This window comes from Phoca vitulina, unplaced genomic scaffold (assembly GCF_004348235.1).
Source record: "Phoca vitulina isolate PV1807 unplaced genomic scaffold, GSC_HSeal_1.0 scaffold61, whole genome shotgun sequence".
Lineage (NCBI taxonomy): Eukaryota > Metazoa > Chordata > Mammalia > Carnivora > Phocidae > Phoca > Phoca vitulina.
The window spans coordinates 6,396,626-6,415,688 of NW_022589764.1; the positions used below are offsets into that span (position 1 = coordinate 6,396,626).

Sequence of the window (19,063 nt, forward strand, 5' to 3'; positions counted from 1 at the left end):
TGAATCAAAATAAGAAAAGTCAAGATCTGGTTGCTGGTTAGCCAGCCACGTTCTGTTTGTGAAAATCCACTGAGCTCTACACTTATTGATGATCTGTGCACTTTTCCATAGGTATGATATACTTCAATAAAAAGTCAAAAATAAAATGAAAAGATTCCTTAGGTCAGTTGTCTTTTTAGTCCCTTATTAAAAGAGTTGTATAGTATTTCATTTATGTGCCTAAATAAATTGTTTCAAATTTTTCAATAATGTTTCTCAAGGGGCGCCTGGGTGGCTCAGTCGTTAAGTGTCTGCCTTCGGCTCAGGTCATGGTCCTGGAATTCTAGGATCTAGCAGCAACCCAGCTCCCTGCTCAGCGGCTCCCTGCTCAGCGGGGAGGGAGTCGGCTTCTGGAAGGAGTCTGCTTCTCCCTCTCCCTGTGCTCCTCCCTCCGCTCCTGCTCTCTCTCGCTCACTCTCCCCTTCAAATAAATAAAATTTTGAAAAATAAGAATAATAATAATACTGTTTCTCAAAAAAATCCCATGTAACTTGAGTTATAAGGCTGGGCCCATGAGACCAGGGGGAACCAGGTTTGCCTGCTCCACTTTCCCTACAGTATTAACGGCCTCAAGGCCCACATTCTCGCTCTGGGCTGGGAGGTTTCAGTAAGCATTGAGGAGCGCTCATTACTAAAAACCACCTTATGGTTTACTATATGATAACCACATTTTTTTATTATGAAAATGAAGTATTTAAAGCCAATTATCAAAAATGCCTTCGTCACAAAAAGCGAAGAAAGAGCCTTGTGCAAACGGTCCGGACTGAAGGAGGCTTTAGAGGCATGACGATCAAATGCAATCCCTGACCCTGGGCTGGGTCCTGTGAGGCGGGACTGTACTGCGTCAACAGATAAAATCAGAATATAAAGTTTCCATGTTGAACTTAAGCTGTACTGTGGTTATATGAGAGAATTTCTCCATTCTTAGTCAAAATACATTGATGTTAGTTAAAGTAAAGAGCCACAATGTTTAAGTTACTCTTAAATGAGGGACAGCTCTATGTCCCTGTATGCGGGGATGGGGGGAGACACTCAGGAACAGAGGCAAATGATAATGCAAGTGGTGTAAAATGTTAACAGGTTAATTTGAGTATAAGGTGTATGGATGTGCTTTGGGCTATTTTGTTTTTCTGTGAAATTAAAATTATTTCCAAATAAAGTTTTTTAAAGCCATATATTAATAAATAACCACCAATAATAATCAAAACAAGCTTAGAAATGAATCTGGATTTTGATTATGATGGTTGTTTCTCCCGAGCCATTTTAATTATCTAAGTGTAATCCCAAGGCATTATTCAAACTTGCAAAAAGAAAAAAAAAATGTACACCTTCCGGCTAGATTTGTAAGAGCTTAAATAAGCACCTTCTGAGACTCAAAGCTTAACATAATTGTCTTTAACACAAGACTCCACACCTCAATCATTTCTCATAATGTGAGCCTTAATGGAGAAACTAGATTTACAGGAAGTTTAATAAAAGTTCTCATCCACGTAAGGGATTAATCTCGCCTGAGTGGTGAACGCAATGATAAATCCTAATAACGACTTAGGTTAAGAGCGCTTAAAACCCTACCAAAAAAGCAAAAAGAAATCAAAGGTCTAATAAAATGGTACATGTGCCCATAGATGTGATTCTTAAAAATGAGAAAGAGGAAGAACTGCACACAAAAGACAAAATTTTAAATCTGCAGAAAAATATCTAGAAGACAATTCCTGTCACCCAAGGAAGAGAAGAATTTCTTACACAAGACACAGAAAACACAAACCATACAGGATAAGAAAGAGACGAGGCTACGCTTAAAATTCACAATTTGCATGTGAATACCACATTTAAAGTGAAAAGCCAAGCCACATTCTGGGAAAAGATAATCTCCCACAAAAGGAGCTCCCAAAAGGGCAGTACCTAGGAAAAGCTCCGTCATCATCAGTCACTTAAACGCAAGAAAAGCAGCAGGGACACCACCCAAAGCCGACCGCCCCCACACTGCCCACGCTCCTCCACACTTCTCGGGAGATCCTAGGCAGGGATGGGAACCACCCAGGGAGGGAGCTCCCTCCTCCACCAGATCCCTTTGCCAGGTGCCTCTAGACAAAGAGGTGGCTCCCAGTGTCCAGAAAGGATGATTTCCAGCATCCCAACTTCGGGCCTGAGAGAATTTTGGTTATTACAAGATAACACGGCGAAAACAGCCCTGAAACTATCTCCCAACCCTGGCAGCCCCAGGACAATACTTTGACAACATCTGGGCCCTAACGCTAGGTCAGAGTTCTTGATAAACAAGATATCGGCTCTGCTGTTGTCTATCTAGCAGTATGTAATGTAAGATGTAACGGCACTACAACGCGAAGACTTTTTTTTTTTTTAAATTCTCTCTCAAAGGTAGGCCTATCCTCTACAATTCCAGCAGGAGGGCTAGCTTCGCAGAGATCAGGGATATCGTAAAACATTCCAAAATACACAAGGCACTGCATGTTTTAACCATAATGAAACATGTTAAGGTTTTAACTACTAAATTAAGAATGGGGAAAATGCAGAAACACTGCCTTTTGTATTCTGCTTGAAACTGCATGACATCCCCAAAGAGCTTTCCTCGCTGCAAAAATCCATGACAACAGAGATTCCGCCCCCCCCCCATCCAGTGACCAATCCTCCGTGCACGGGAGGTGGGGCGGGGGGTGTGGGGGGGAGACCCATAGAGATCAGAGGTTTCACTCAAATCACATTTGAGATTTAAAATGTATCTTTTATAAAATTAGAAATGAACATGAAAACTACTTCCCGTATTCTTGAAAATGTCCACTTCTCTGAGAGTTCAAACGAAAGAAACAGTTATTAGGAAACCTTTAAAAGCAAGTCTGGGGGGGAAGGCAAGTACTGGCAAGAATACTCCTTCATTCAAGCGCTTTAGAAAATTAACTCATAACAAAAGCTAACAGTTTACAACAGAAAGTGTGTTTCTTTTTCTTAGGCAAGGGTCTGCAAACTCCCTCTGTTCCTCACAACTATCGGTAGTTTATCAGTCTAAACACAACACAACCTAAATAATTTTTTCCACTCTGACTAACATCAGATCTTGTAACTGCGGGCAAGAGGTTCACATCTGCCAATAAAAACAGAGAAAAGTCAAAAGCTAACTCATGTTCTCGAGAACATTTAAAGAGAAAACATCTCCAAGTAGACTTCCTACAAAAAATTGCACTTGGTGTCAAGATAACTCAGAGACTGCCCACCAACTATTCTGAAAAGAACAATCATGTTGCAAACTTACAGGTTACAAATAACTGTCTAAAAAGTCAAGGTTTAAAATAAATGCAAAGTCAAATGCAATTGGCTTTTTTTTTTTTTTTTAATCATTACTCATTTTATGAATTCTAAACATGCTGAGCTTCAAAACTGTGTGGGTCATCGTGACCAGATGAGAAAAGTCAGGCCTTCGGGAGAACAGGGACAGGGAAAGCTGACACACTTGCAATCACACCTGCAGAATCAGCAGAAGTCAGTTTAGATGAATTTTCTGGACAATCATGAAAATACCACTGTTACCTACAGTGAACCATATCGTTTCTTTGGACTCCAAATGCCATTATTTATTAACTAAGGTATCAGGACAAAAGTATCGAAGGTATGTCCTAGAAATGAAGGATAAAAGATACGAAGAGGGAATTCAAATTTAAAAAAACTCAGGTAAAAATGTACAATACCTTCATATCAACTTCAAGCCTTAAAGAAGGCTTGAGCTCACTGCTATTCAATCATTTCCTATGATTGGTTTGGAACTAATAATGTGATTAACAGATTTTTTTTTTTTTTTCTGTTCTTACCTCGTAAGACCAGACACACTGCACCCCTGCAAACCTCCGGACACATCTTCCCACCTCCACGTCCTCGTGAGTAGTGTACATTTCCCGGAGACACTTTCCAATGTGTGGTACCATTCTCCGGAGAACCTCCCGGCTCATGATCACACCGGGCCCCCCCATGCAGAAGTTCTCACCAGGTTCCAGGGCCAGTTTCCCCATTTCTTCCGTGGTGCCCAGTCCTGTCTGCCCGAGAAAGAGGGGCTCACTGCTATTCAAACTCCTCAGAAAATTCTCCAGACGGTCTCCTTTGATATACACGTCATCATCTGCTCTCATAAACCATTCATACTTGTCCAAGTAGTGGTCATGCATGTACTTGAGCATCATGAAAGACTTCTTCTGGGGTGGGTAGGAGTCGTCCACGCCCCGCAGCGGCACTATCGGGATTGGTATCGATGTGTCTGAACCCTCACTAGAGAAGAATTCGACTTTCCCAGGAATTGTCTTGGACCATGTTCTGGAATTAAAATAAGTATCAGTGAGAGAACAGTTTATTTCAAGCTTCTCATTTCCAGAAATTCACATATCTACTCATGCTGAATCACTGTGTGTTCAAAAGGAATGATAAAAAGCTACTTGATCTGCTTGCTTCCCCTTAACAGAAGCCCAGGCTACGGGGTATTGCAAAGCCCAAATTCACTTTCAAAAGAACCCCAACAAAAAATAATGATGAAGTGTTAAAATATTTCCAGGATAACTAAGTTTTAGCCATGGCTGAAAACCAAATTGGCAGGGCACCAAGGTCTAGATCTCCAGGTTAATTTTCTGATACTTATCAAGTCCCTACCCACAAACTCCTCCACTCTGCAAGACAATTAAAAATCAAATTCTTTTATTTTTTCCTCTCTTCCCCTATGATCCTCTGGTTTTGTTTCTTAAATTCCACATATGAGTGAAATCATATGATAACTGTCTCTCCCTAATTGACTTTTTTTGCTCAGCATAATAAAATAAGACGAAGTCCGAGAGGGAGACAAACCATAAGAGACTCTTAACTACAGGAAACAGACTGAGGGTTGCTGGAGGAGAGCAGGGGGAGGGGTAACTGGGTGACAGGCATTAAGGAGGGCACGTGATGCAACAAGCACTGGGTGTTCTATGCAACTGATGAATCACTGCACTCTACCTCTGAAACTAAGAATACACTATATGTTAATTAAATTGAATTTAAATAAAATTAAATTTTTAAAAAATCAAATTCTTCATTCAACAAAGCTTCTTTGAACGCACATCAAGTACCAAGTATGTGCAAGGCCAGGGGGGATGCAGAGTGAGCAAAACACAGACGCCAACTCATGGAGCTGTCATCAGGAGAGAGAGACGTTTATCAAGGCAGTCACACACCAGTGTACTTAGCAGTATGAACTAAAACAAGCACCCTGAAAGAAAGGCGCACAGCCTTACTTAGAGAGCATACAGAAAGAACCAACTAGACACACAACACAGAGAATGCTTCCCCGAGACAGGGGTGAACGTCAGGGATGAGAAACGGGCCCAGAAAGCGGTATCTGGGGACAGGGTGGGTTGCCACGAGGGGAGCAGACCCCCTAGAGCTGGGGCCCTCACACAGTACAAGCTAGGAAGGAATGGGGCAGCAGCCGTGCTTTCCGCAGTCCTCAGGGGTGAGGAGCCGGCTGAGGCCACCAGGAGGGAACTGCTGCAGCAGCAGACACGACAGTCATCAAGGGTAACTGCTCCCCCAACGGCGGGAGAAGAAAGTCAGGAACCTGCTGCTGAACAACTGATTTAAGGCCATCATGTTACATCTGTCCCTACGCTTTCTTTATACTAGAAATAGTCCAGCTCCAAAATGCACTTACGCAGACTACTTCTAGGAAAAACATCCCAGAATATAAATGAAGCAGTCAATTTAGCCCTAATAAGATCAAAAAAGGACTCTTCCCAGGTGATATTCTCCCCAGTATGTTTTTATTTTACTTATCTGTTACAATTACATGTATTGTGGTGAAAAGTGAACTTGACGGGTCAATGAAAACCACACATCTCTTAAATGGAAAGTCTTAGGGAGAGAAACAGTTGAAAAAGATACACACCAAACTTCTGGTGAAGGGGTACAGAAGTAGGGAAATGGGAAGGGCGGGGAAGGGCATAAAGAGAACTTTCTTTATTCTGTGTTCTCTCTAAATTCAGGAAAATTTTTATAAGTACAATATTACTTTTTCTTGGAAAAAAATTTAACTGTGATAAAATATACATAATTTGAAATTTACCATTTTACCATTTTTTAAGCATAATGTTCAGTGGCATTAAGCACACTCACATTGTTCTTCAACATCACCACCCTGTCTCTAGAACTTTTTCATCTGCAAAACTAAATTTCTAAAGCACAGTATTATTTTTGTAATTTTATAAATGATCTACAATGAGGCACTTAAAAAGCAATTACTGGCTTTTAATTCAATTCCTAGCCCAAATGTAAAGAATACAAAATGACTTCAAACTTCTCTCATTCGAGCAGAGGAAGAATTCAATGAACTTTCTGCCAAACATGCTTCTCGAAAAATCTGAGGACTACATCCATATCGTTTTTCATTAAAGGTAGGATGACTATAAGATACACCACTGTTTTTTGTACCAATAACAAAGGAAAAAAGTGCCAATCATAATCACATAATGCCAGCAACTGTAAAATGCTTCCTGATTTCAGCGATGTTAAATTTGGGGGGAAAATGTACATCTTAGAATGATGTAAGCCAGGAGCAGTAATGTTTTTCCCTTAATGCCTACGGATTTAAAATGGACCTATGGAGTCTTACGCCATTTACAAAACTCTCTAACAAAGAATTCGGCATGTATGGAACCTGATGGGACTCCAGATGCTATACCACGTACTATACTTCATTTTCACCAAGGATAAGCTCCTGAAAGAAAAGGATGAAAAGTAAACGTGGCAGGAATGGGGCAATTTAAAGAGAAACCAACCCTTTCCATAAAGAGACAAGTCTCTTTAAAAATGAGAATGAACTACAATCTACACAGAATGTGTAATAACCTAAAGACCCCCTTCTCACGTGGTAATCTAGAGGGGTGAGGGCTTCCCAACCCCAGGAAGTTGGTGACAATGAAGATGTACCAAGAGGACCCCCAACCAGGTCAAGGAGCCTCTGACTCCTTCCTTCAGTAGAAATGATTTTTGTTTGGCAGTCACAACAATTCTTTGAAAAAGTAATTAATTTCAGTAGTTGGCACATACAAGAAGTCAATACATCCTGCTCACTCGCATGAAAAAAGTGACTTAAAGTGTCATGTATGCGTACACACACAAATGCGCAGAAATCATTTTGTCTCTGAGACATTTCCAAGTGAGCTTCTTATCACTTTCCATAAGACACATTACCATTTCCTACCATTCCTACACGCAGAAAGAACCCGACTTAATCAAACCACAACCAGAAAACAATTATTAAAAGGTAAAATTTACAGGCATGATGGAGTTAAAATATACTACCATTCACAGTACTCCTGAAATCTAAGTTATAAATAGTCTGCATTATCTCATAATTGATTATACATGAATAGCGAATAACATCAGCCTAACCTTAGCTTCTACTCAATTGCTTCTGAACTAAAATGCGATCAATAGAACAGACCAAGTTCGAAACAGTAAATACAGAAGTAGCCAACCCCAGAAGCCATTAAGATACTAAAGCACCATGACATTATCTGAGACATGGGCTGGGTAAGACAATGTCTGCCTTTAAAGGAACAACCTACTCAAGAGACAACACACAGGGTGATGGTTAAGAGCATGGGTTCTGGAATCAGGTTTTTGGGGTGAGAGTCCTGGCTCCACTTTGGGACAAGCCACTGTGTGCCTCCCTTTCCCTGTCCGTAAGCTGGGGATAATAACGCTACCTGCTCACAGGGTTGCTGTGAGGGCAGGTGGGTTCTTCTATCTAAACTGCTCAGACGTCGACCCGGCATGCAGGAAGCTTTATGTGAGTGTGACTTATTAAGGAAGACAGAAGCATGCAAATGCAGACAGACAGTGCAAGAGAAAATGAAGGGCGCAGGGGAGTGTGGGCTGAACCTGCAGCGGTCGGTCACAGGCTCACACACCGGCGTGGAGGCATCATGGAGAAGGCCACCCCTCCCAAGTCTGGCTAAAAACCTGGCCCTCAAGCGATCTCTGAGAATTCTGTTTTACTGTCCATCTTAGACAGCGTTAGGGCAGAAGAAGTCCAGTGAGACTTTAACTTTTAAAACTGTTCTCACTTCTAAACACCAGAATCCTTCCTATTAGACTGAGCATCGACATGCATTTTCGTCTGGGCCCCTCCTCGGCCCAGCAGACAGAACATGCAAAGCAAGTGCTAACAGAACCGCCATCGCGGAGGCGATTAATGCCTAAACTGTGACTTGAAATCATGTAATTTGTCCAAGAAGAGAAACCAATTAATTTTAAAAACAGACAATCTAACCTCAAACCATCCTTAAAAGCCTTTCTGCAGTTTTATGGTAACTCCACCCAGTTATTATCTTTTCCTTTTTAGGTAACCCAGGGAAAAACCTCAAGCTGCCCTTTTCTGTTCTAAATGACTGGTGGTTTGAGGGAAATCTCTCAAAATGAAGTTTCTGTAAATCCTCCAATCTTAAGAAATTATGATCGTTTCATGTAGGGTACCTTTGGCTTCAAGAGCTCCCGGAAAAGTTAGAGTGTTCTGGAACAGAAATCGTGATTCACCATCCTGGGGGACCTGGGGGAGTGGCTTAATAATGGGAAAGAAGTAAAGGCGACACTGCTGAAGAAGGAAGCTGGCCCTCCTTCCGTGACAGAAACAGGTCGAGCTCCTTATTTTCATAAGCAAATGTCAACTTTGCCATTGACAAGTTTGTTACCGGGAGCAAAGAGTTCTCCCTTAATTGAAACCACAGGACATTTGCAGAGGCCCTTGCCAGCAAGCCCAATTTTCAATGCACTGATAACCAACTCTTGCTAAAGCACAGATAAGACAACTGAAATTTGAGAGAGCCAAGCAAGCTATCATCTTTTCCTCCACGCCTCTAAACGCTATCCCTACACCGAGTTAAATCACAGATGCAGCTGGACAATATTAGCTTCGCTAAGGAATGCCTTTGCTGACTCAGGACTCCACATAGTCTCCCTTTCTGTTCAGTTATCATTTTAAGAAAAACTACGTAAAATACGTTTCTGTACAAAACTGCATCTACAGCATGACTCCTGTCCTAAGTACACGTTCATAATACACGGCTAAGTTTAACAAGCAAGAGTACATCCCTGTGATGTGTGCTATTAAGGGAACAAAAGTACACATACAAAAATAAAATATTTTACAACTTTACCCCAAAGTGTTTACTATGGTTATTTTTGGACGGAGGATCAGAAGACATTTAATTTTCTTCCTATTTTCTACATTTTCTAAATTTTCTGCAACAGATAGGTATATTTAAAGCTGGAAAAAAATTTTTTTTAATCTGTAGAAAAACTTTACGCTAAAAAGCACCCAAAGAAAAGATTTGACATCAGAAAATTCTACTTTTGTAATAAACATTTTTTTCTATCCAATGGACAAAAACTAAAAAAAAAAAAAAGGAGTAAGATTGAGTATTTTCACATTTTCTGAATTTTAATAGCTACAGTGATTTTTACAAGTAAAAAAGGGGAGATCTTCTGTGATTTCCCCAAAATCACAATTAAATATATTGTCAGACAGTTCAAAAGGACTCATATGATCAAATCATCTCAGAATTTGGAGTCATGGAAGGGAAAATATCATTTTTTCCCCTTGTAGAACTGATAGATAATAGGAATTAAAGGTATGTATTTATATTCTTCCGTGTAACAGAAAGATTTAAGATAACTTAACCAAAAGGCATACAGCACAAAAACATGAGCAAGAAAATAAGGCCAAAGAAAAACAAAAGTAGAGAAATCAGAGCGGGGTCCCAGTATGGGTCCCATGGAGGACGAAATCCTGGTAGGGGCTGCCTGCTCAGCTCTATGCCCATGGGAAAGAAACACGGAACCAACTGGAGTCCTCTGAACAGATGCCACCCTGAAGGAGGGCGCCCACACGGTGAGACCAATAGCCGTCACGTGGTCTCTCTGTCTGCTAATGGTGGGCCCCAACCAGCAGGCGACCAAGAGATGTCGCAGGACTATGTCCCACTGCTCAGGGTTAAGGGAAAGGACTATTCCAGATACTAAGACCTGACAGAAACTTCTCCCCCAGGGTCCATGATGGGGAACACAGGGCACATGCAGTGAGCATCCTTACAGGAAGCACAAATGTGATGGAGCAGCGGTCTGAGCTCATCATCCTCCCAAAAAAGTACATGGAGGACAGTTCTTTGGTGCCAGGCAGAGCAGCCATGCACTTGAACTTGCTCAGGCCTTGGGAAAACTCAAGAGGTCTTCCCAGACTACCAAGTGATGACTCAAGGCTTCTCCTGGAGCCGAAGGAATGCCCTCTGGCAGGATGCTGTAAGCATTATTCACTTCATTATCTCTGTCCTGTGTTGGTATGAGGAACGAGCATACTTAGCTGGTTTCCCTTCCCCTTATGTGGTTTCCGGATACATGGTTTCCTCTTTTAAAGTCTTTAACTGTCTTACTGTGTAACCTTATGATGTGAACAATCTCAATTCTTTTTGGAAGTAGGTGGGAAATAGAACAGAAATCACAAATGGTGCGGAAAAATTTTTTGAAGAAAAATCAAATTATACTCTTTACCATTAATCCTAAAAAGTGGACTTAAGGTGAAAGCAAGCATTAAGACTTCCTTCCCCTCAATAAAGCCGCTGGCGGGTGGATTACAGCTTCCCACCTCAACAATGGCCTGGGCACTAGCCCAAGAGGCAGTTCCAAGGTATTAAGGGCTACCAGCAACCTGCCCTTTGAGCCCAGATTCACAGCAAACAGTGGAAATACTCAACAGTACAGACCACAAAAACGCCCTCTTTGAAACCTAAAAATTAAAATTTGGAGTGTTAATAATAGAAGGCAAATTCTGGTCTCATGATACATTTCCGAAGTTGGAGAGCAACCTTATATAGTTTCTATTTTGCTCCTGTACACTTAAAAGTGTAAATATGCAACTAAATCATACACGAACAAAATTCGTTTCTAATTTAATTCTAAGCAAAACACACACACACACACACACACACACAAAACAGCAGCAACAAAAACTGTTGTTTAACGCAAACAATAAAACCACCCTGAACCTACTCTGGCCGACCCCTTTTGCGTGTCAGTCTTTCCGTACCAAGGCACTTCCTGGTATCCACCCGCTTAAGAGCAGCCCATAGCCACCCTTCAACCGAGCAGTTACCTGGTGCGGGGTACTGCACTGAGGGCATAAGAAACTCAGCCTATGACAGTTCTATGCAGGGTGTGAGGTATTGTTACCCACATTTTACAGATGAGACTGAGGCACAAGCCTAAGTAAATAATTTCCCAAGATCACAAAGCTCATAAATGTTGAAGCCAGAACGCAAACGGGATCTGATTCTAAAGCCTCCGCTGGCTTTTTCATCCCGCACACTTATTTCCAGGTTATCACCCACATTTCCTTTGCAGTCCCTCCTCCATTGAGAAGGCTGAGAAAATAGTCATCCCAGAAGAGGAGAGCAGCTTTACACCCACTTCAGCCACTTCCACTGTGTCTCTTCCTTGCGGAAACCTGTCTGTTGAGGACACGTCTTCAGAGTCTAAGCTGGATTTAATTGAAGGTCAGAAGACTCTACTCCAAAGGTAACTTCTGAAACCCTCATTCCCTTTGGGTCCCTTCACTACTGTAAATTCTGCCCAATCACTTTCCAGCAGTAGGTTAGAAACACACAGAAAAAAATCCCAACAAGAAAGCAGCCTTCACACCTAGGCTCAACTTACAAAGCAACTGTTTTAATGCCATTAACAACTATATTTTCAATAATCCTCAGGTTTTGGGTTTGCAAACCTAGGGTTGACATCAAATCAGAACAGAATACACCTTTTTTTTTTTTAAGATTTTATTTATTTTGGGGGGCGGTGGTCCATGAGCAGGGAAGAGGCAAAGGGAGAGGGAGAAGCAGGCTCCACACAGGCAGGGCTCCATCCCAGGACCCTGGGATCATGACCTGAGCCAAAGGCAGACACTTAACTCACTGAGCCACCCAGGTGCCCCTACGCCTTCTTCTTTTTAATCATCCACAAACCATTCGTTCTTGGTTACAGAACGAATACCATAGCTATGCAGGTTTTAGAAAGGACACTGAATTAAGGTGAGGAGATGCACAGCTTCACTACTTTTAAATCATACCTAAATGTCTTGTTCCCCCCAATTCCATCCCCATGCACAACAGATGGAGACACTGAATATTTACATTCATGTGTGGAAGCCAGGGCCCTCACATTAAAAATGCTGTCACCTGATTCTCCCAAGTACTACCTGGAATTGTGAAGTTATGGAACTAAGGAAAAATAACACTTTATCAGGACAGGATTAACTGTTACTTACTGAAACAAGAATGACCTCGTACCCAAGCCTCAGGGCACCAGCAGTGTTGCGGGTCCCTACCTACAATTTAACACACTCAAAACTGCACTCCCATTTCCTTCCAAGAGCTGTCCTCTCCTCCTCCTTTTTTTTTTTAAACCTAGTTCTTTAGCTTTACTATAAAATAATTGTTCCCTGCAGAAAAACTCGAAAGTATAGAAAAGGGCCAAGAAGAATACGAAAAATAATTCAGCATCACTGTGTGTATATTTTCATAGTTTCTTTTCTATGCTACACAAACACATAAGTTTATTTTGTTTGATTTTAAACAAGAGTAGCTTCATACCCGGAATACAATTTTATAACCTACTCTTGCTTAACTTAACTATATTGTGAATCTCTCTTCATTTCAGTAAACATATTTCAGCCACATCATTTTTTATGACTAGAGAAGCAGATCACAGTATGGATAAATCAGTGAAATCAATTATGGTCCACAGTTCCTAATGCAGGACACCAAAGATACTTGAAATTTCCACTTCATACATACATCTTTGAGCACATATTTAAATCCCTTTGAAAAATTCTAGAGGAAATGGTAAATTTCAGATCCCAGCCTCAAAACGCACAATCCCCTTGTTCCTTCACTACTTCCTGCTATTCCATGTTTCCAGGAATCTGTTGTCTCTGCCTCGAAAACTCCTATTCATCCTTCAAGACTAAGTGAGGGAGAGGGGGCAGGAGTGTGGGTGAGGCCCTTCCTGATCCCCTTCGTAAACTGTGCGGGGCCTCTTTGTTCTGTGTCCCCACAGCAGTTGGTCCAGGCACCCTGTAGGCCCTCATCATCAGTATTACCATTTCTTTCCCTCCCTAGAAGAGAAACCCTGCCAGGATAGAATTATTAATCCGTTTTCAATACAGAGCAGCTTAATGAATGGACAAGGGAAGTGAAACTAGCCATGTGATGAAAACACAGCCATGTGATGAAAACACAACCATGTATAAACTCCTGCTTACAACCACAGCTATCCTTGGAATATTCTAACTATTTGAGGGCATCAAGATCTGGAACCATGACACAGAAAACTAAACTCACGTTCAGGACCACATAGTCCTCCAGTCATCTTAGGTAATTCACAACGTGAACTGGGTTGTGCTCCAAAAGTTCATTTACAGGTCGATTATTCAGATTATAGAAGGCAGTCAGTAAATTTTTGCCAAACTGAATTCTATCTGAGAAAGTACTGCTCTAAACTGTTTTCAAGATAAGCATGGTTTACTGAGTTCAAGAATAAGAAAAGGAACTCTGAGATCTGCTCATTAAGGTTGGTAAAAAAAACAGTGTGCCTTCACCGAAAGCATTCGGAAAAGGCCATTAACTACTACAACACCTTGCAATGAGATTCCTATATCTACAGCTAGTGTTTCTCAAACTTTCTTCCCACAGTTCCCTATAGACTGATGCTAATCTTTAATGGTGCCCTTTATCACTCCCAGGGCAAAGAAGGGAAACCATCCACCGCTTTCCTCTGAGAAAGTAAAGAAAGAACAAAACGGTTCCCCATCTTCAGCCCAGGGGAGGTAAGAACCAAGACAAATGAAAGGTGTTGGATTAGCTTAGAGTTCTGGGCATAAGAAAGGACTAAAAAGCAAAGTATGCATGTTTTTTTTCTTTTTTATCAAACCATTAATTAAAAAGAAAACCCGAATGGTATCAAAACTCTCCCAGCAAGAACAGGTAAGTGTAGCCAAGAAATGTTTGAAGCAGAAGAGGAACAAAGAGGAACTTGTCTACCGGATATTAAAAAATTATTCAACTTCCAATAATTTCAGTGGGTGGTCCTGGCATAAGAACAGAGAGGAAGATCAGTGGAGCAGAATGAGAAGTCCAAAAACATACCCAGGAATTCTGAGTATGATGAAGATGGCATTTCATATTGGTAGGGAAATGGGAGCTTATTCAACAGATGCTGCTGAGACAATGTGCTGTTTGGGGGAAAAAATGAGATTGAGATGATTTCTACCCCTTCTAGAATTAGAGAAAAAAAAAAAATGTTGCTTTTAAAAATCTCTCCAGGGCATTAACTTTCTGAGCTTGGGGCAGGGGAGGGGGGGTAACCCTAAAATCAGAAAAGTAAAAACTGAACTACATGAATTCCTGTCTATCAAACTAAGAACAAAGAAAAAAATACGGAAATAATATGAACTGTAGCTAGTACCAAAAACACAGGGGTTCTGATGATCTGTTACTAACTGGTATAATAAATCCCTCTGGAGGAATCAAGGTACCATTTTGAAGTGAAATTACCGAGAATACAAATACTCTATAGATGAGTCAAAACAAATTTCTCTATGTATTTGCAGAACCCCAGCTACCCAGAACCCTCAGGCAATTTTAGCTTCAGACAGCTTCAGAGCTCCAGCACTGGAACCACCTCAAATGTTAATCTTTTCTCAATCTCTTCATAAATTCATTACATTTATAAAGCTAAGGATACATCCACTTGTGTGTCTAAAAGCCTTCTTCAAACTTTTCCTGTGCAAAACCAGACCTGCTGACTCACCTCCTTCCCCACTCACACTTGTCTTTCAGGGCAAGACCTTAGAAGGCACTGTTGCTTTTTCTTTGCCTCACCACTCACCAGCGTTCCATCAGCACATCCTGACCTCCACTCCAGCAGATCCCCTGGAATTCTCCATGACTCTCCATGGTGACTGTTACCACAGCCACCCTGTGCCACCCCGTGCCACCCCCACCTCCAGCCAGACCACCTCCTAAAATTTCCTTGCTTCTCTACAATCCAGTCTCCACACAATGGGTAGAATTAACTTTTAGGACATAATGCCATCACCTCCCTTTCCTGTCTAAGCCCTCCAAAGGCTTTCTTATTCATCTAGGATAAAATTCCATGAGACCAGACATTATCGGGCCTCGTCCACTTTCTCTTATTGGCCTTCGTTTATTCCCTTCCAAGTTGGTTGCTGTCTGTAACTTACCAGCTCCTCCCTCTGCCCCTCGCTCATCAACGATATTCATGCAACCAGTTCCTCACCATCAGACTGCCGCCCAAATACCAAGTTCTCTAGACACCACCCCACCCTTTCCCTACCCTGTTTTATTTTCTCCATAATTCTTTCAGTGTCTTGCCTCCCACTAGAACACAAGCGCCATGAGAACAAGCATCTTCACCGCTGTGTCCCTGACAGTCTGGACCCAGAGGAGCCATGTATGTATTTGTTGAACAAAGGGATGAATCTGAAGTGTAACAGTATTTTTATGAACCAGGATCACTACTATGAACTTCACAGCTACAGTGTCTGCTCAGGCCTATGGAAGAAGCTAGCCCTGCTCAGTCTCTGATCAGCTACGCTTTTTGAGTTTTGTTTTGCCTGCGTTTTAAAATCTGTTTCTTGCATGCTATCAGCTGTCGCTGCACTAACATTCCTTGGTGGCTCCTCTCCCAATTTCAATCATTTGGCAGCTTAAGAAAATAAAAGTCTGCAATGATGGGGCTGTTCCAGCATTAAAATGCACTAACTTTAGTGCAGACAGGCCTATCTCATTGAATTTCCCAAAGGCTTTATAGCTCCTTTCTGGATCTCAGACAATTACTAGTCCCCAAACCTAAATTCTGACATTTTCAGTATCTTAGCATAAAAGTACACCATACTGCCATCTTACTAAAAATGCTGGCATCTCCTTAAACCCATAAAGCCGAACAGTAATTTTATTTAAAAAGAAAAAAAAAAAACTAAACTAAAAAACGTTAAAGTTTTTCTTAAGGTAAAGAATGAATTTGCCTTTTAGGGGAGAAGTAAAACTGAGCACACCCAGTGCCAAACTGGAGTTCTACCTCGCACTGTAAGATTCAAGCCGACTTTTATGCCAAATGGCGTGCAATTTCCATTTTAAGAGCTGAGTGTGGAGTTTCGGCCTGGGCTGCAAAGCACAGCACAGCCATAATCATAAGTTACACACTGTAACCTCCATCCCAATTCAGCCCTTCCCCAAAAGTTCCTTAAGACTAAAACCGTCTTGGGGCGCCTGGGTGGCTCAGTTGGTTAAGCGACTGCCTTCAGCTCAGGTCATGATCCTGGAGTCCCAGGATCGAGTCCCGCATCAGGCTCCCTGCTCAGCAGGGAGTCTGCTTCTCCCTCTGATCCTCCTCCCTCTCATGCTCTCTCTCATTCTTTCTATCTCAAATAAATAAAATCTTAAAAAAAAAAAAAAGACTAAAACCGTCTTGTGCCATCTCCTGTAAACGGTCTAAATAGAGGCTTGTCGGGCTGAGAAGCAGAGGATCTTAACGGAAAAGCTAAGTCCACCCCCAAGCTTCAAGTAATGGGACTTAAAGAGATAAAAGAGCTGCAGGAAAGCTGACAGAATGCCTGGATAGGATACACTGTTTCCACATAAGGGTTTTCCCTTTATCAGAAAGACAAAATTGTCACAAAGAAGAAAGAACTGGGGCCAGAGGACAAACTGTGTATCTACTTTCCATTAAGTGTCTAAAAGAAAATAAACAGTAAGATAAAAATCCTACATCTAAAAAAGATGAAGCAGGAGATTTGGAAAAGGAGACCAAAAGTAAGAGTGTCAAGCATGGGCTTGGGGAAAAGATCATCTCCAAGTGTAAAAGAGTAGGTCTGGTTTGCGTTACATTTTCTGAATATTGCTGGTGTACCAGGACCCCTACTGGTTTGTCTATACGGATTCTGAACCCAAGAAAATATATCTGTTTGGTGGGCAATCTAGTATTTGTCCAAACTACTTTGAAAATTGTCTCCAAAGTTGTGATTTCACAGGGCTTGTCACCCAATGGCAGTCAGGTGGACTTACTTTCAAAACCATTCTGTAAACAATTTATACAGCTCATCCCCAATTTCAGATGTAGCCATTTCTCTTGGCAAAAAAGAAAAATCTGCATAAAATTCCAGGTAAATCATGGGAGATCTGGGAGTAAATCTTCAGCTGGGGATTCCTCAATCACTAACACAGTCTGAATTTATAATAAGTGGCTACATTCTAAGGTTTTCAGGTTCCTTCCTGGCAGAACCTGGACTCTGGACTTAAATAAGTTCCTCACAGAAACATGTAGGAATGGGGAGTCGATGCACTGAGAGTGCTGACATTCTTTATTGCTCTTTTGTCTTCTTTTTCAATCCTGTACTTCCTCCCTTAGAGGAATAAAGATCCATAGAAGTTCTTCCCTTCACATTTAATGCCCGGACATTTAGTCCAGGACTAAATTTAAAAGCCGAAGTTTCAAAGGTACTGGTTATAAATTAAGAACCAACAGCAACCAGCTTGGCCTTGCTCAGCACTGACTGCTCTGCAAGTTCCTTCTCAGAGGACCTCCCTGCATTGGTTTGTTCTGTGGCTGGATGAATCCCAAATCTTGTCCATACGGTAAGCATTTCTGTACTTCACACGTACAAGGTTCCATTAAATCCCTTTATTGGATCCACACCCTTCTACCTCAAATTCACTCCAATACAAATCTGCTATTCCAAAATGATCGCCCTTCTAAAGGTTATTTTAGTTAATCCCTCTGTTACTCCTGAACATGATTCCAGCCACTTTTATGACTCATATGGCCCACCAGGACCCAGATACCGGGTAACACACACACATCCCTAACCTGAGCTAGTAACCCCCAATCTACCATGGGCCAAGAACTACTTTTCCCAAGGTTCTCTTTCCATTAACTCAACAGACTGGTGGGGTCGAGCGTGTAGGGGGCATCCCCTTTCATTTACAAGAGTGCTTCTACCAGTGTTATCTACAAGTATACTCTGGAAGGGCTCTGACCAGATTAACTTACCTTGGCTCTTGCTCTGCAAGAGCAAAGGTGCCTATTTCAGAGAATCAAACGATAACCATCCCTGCCACCACTGTCACAGACACTGTGTGCTAAGAGTTTTCCCAACAACCTTATGAGGGAGATATGTTCAGTCAGATCCATTTAACAAAGAAGAAGGCTTGGACACAGAAAGCTAAAGTGCCTTACACAAAGTCAGGCTGAGGACCACACCCCCGGGAGCCAACCTGGTCCACCTGACCCCAAAGCCCATACTCTTGGGCGTTGCATTCACCATCCCGCCTCTGACCTCTGCTTCCAATGTCTGACATCCATAGCCCAAGGGGCACCCCGATCCCACAGGAACCCCGGGAGCTTCGGGTCTGGAAAGCAGGCAAAGACTCAAGCCAAGGGAGTACCGGCAGGGCCGCCCGCCGGGATGCTGGATACAGGATTCGGCGTCCTGGCAGCAGGGACTCACCTGTAAGCGGCCACGGCGCGGGTCTGCAGGTATTTCTGGGCGGTCATGACTCCCACGAAAAGAAAGTTCCTGTCGCGCGGGCCGCCATCCGAGGCCGGGCCGTGGGGCCAGAGGTGCGCCCCGCGCGCATCGCCGCGCGCCCCGCCGGCCTGGGAAGCCGCCGCCGCCTGCCCTGGCCGGCAGCCCTCGGGGCTGGCGCGGCGCCGCGGGCCTGCTCGCTTCAGCTCAGAGGCGCGGGGCAGGACGAGCCGCGAGGCCAGCACGAAGCCCAGCACGAGCCCGAGCAGCACGCTGAGCCAGGCGCGCCGGCCGCGCGCGGCCATGCCCGTGCCGCTCCGCCCGCCGGGCCGCCGCCGCCGCCGCCGCCGCAGGCTCCGCGCGCCCTCAGCCCACCGCCCCCGCCCGCGGAGGCCAGCCCGC

The 19,063-nt window shown here is 42.7% G+C and overlaps 1 protein-coding gene across 1 annotated transcript in view; it reads right to left on the bottom strand.

Annotated features, from left to right (window-relative positions):
- The window catches only part of CHSY1 (chondroitin sulfate synthase 1), a 70,215-nt gene extending 51,249 nt beyond the window's left edge, over positions 1-18,966 (bottom strand). Inside the window, exons 1-2 of the mRNA XM_032391240.1 lie at positions 18,644-18,966; positions 3,861-4,356 (exon numbers count right to left, since the gene is read on the bottom strand). Coding sequence (XP_032247131.1) covers positions 3,861-4,356; positions 18,644-18,966 — 819 coding nt within the window. The remainder of the gene's footprint in view (positions 1-3,860; positions 4,357-18,643) is intronic.
- Positions 18,967-19,063: the final 97 nt, after the last annotated feature.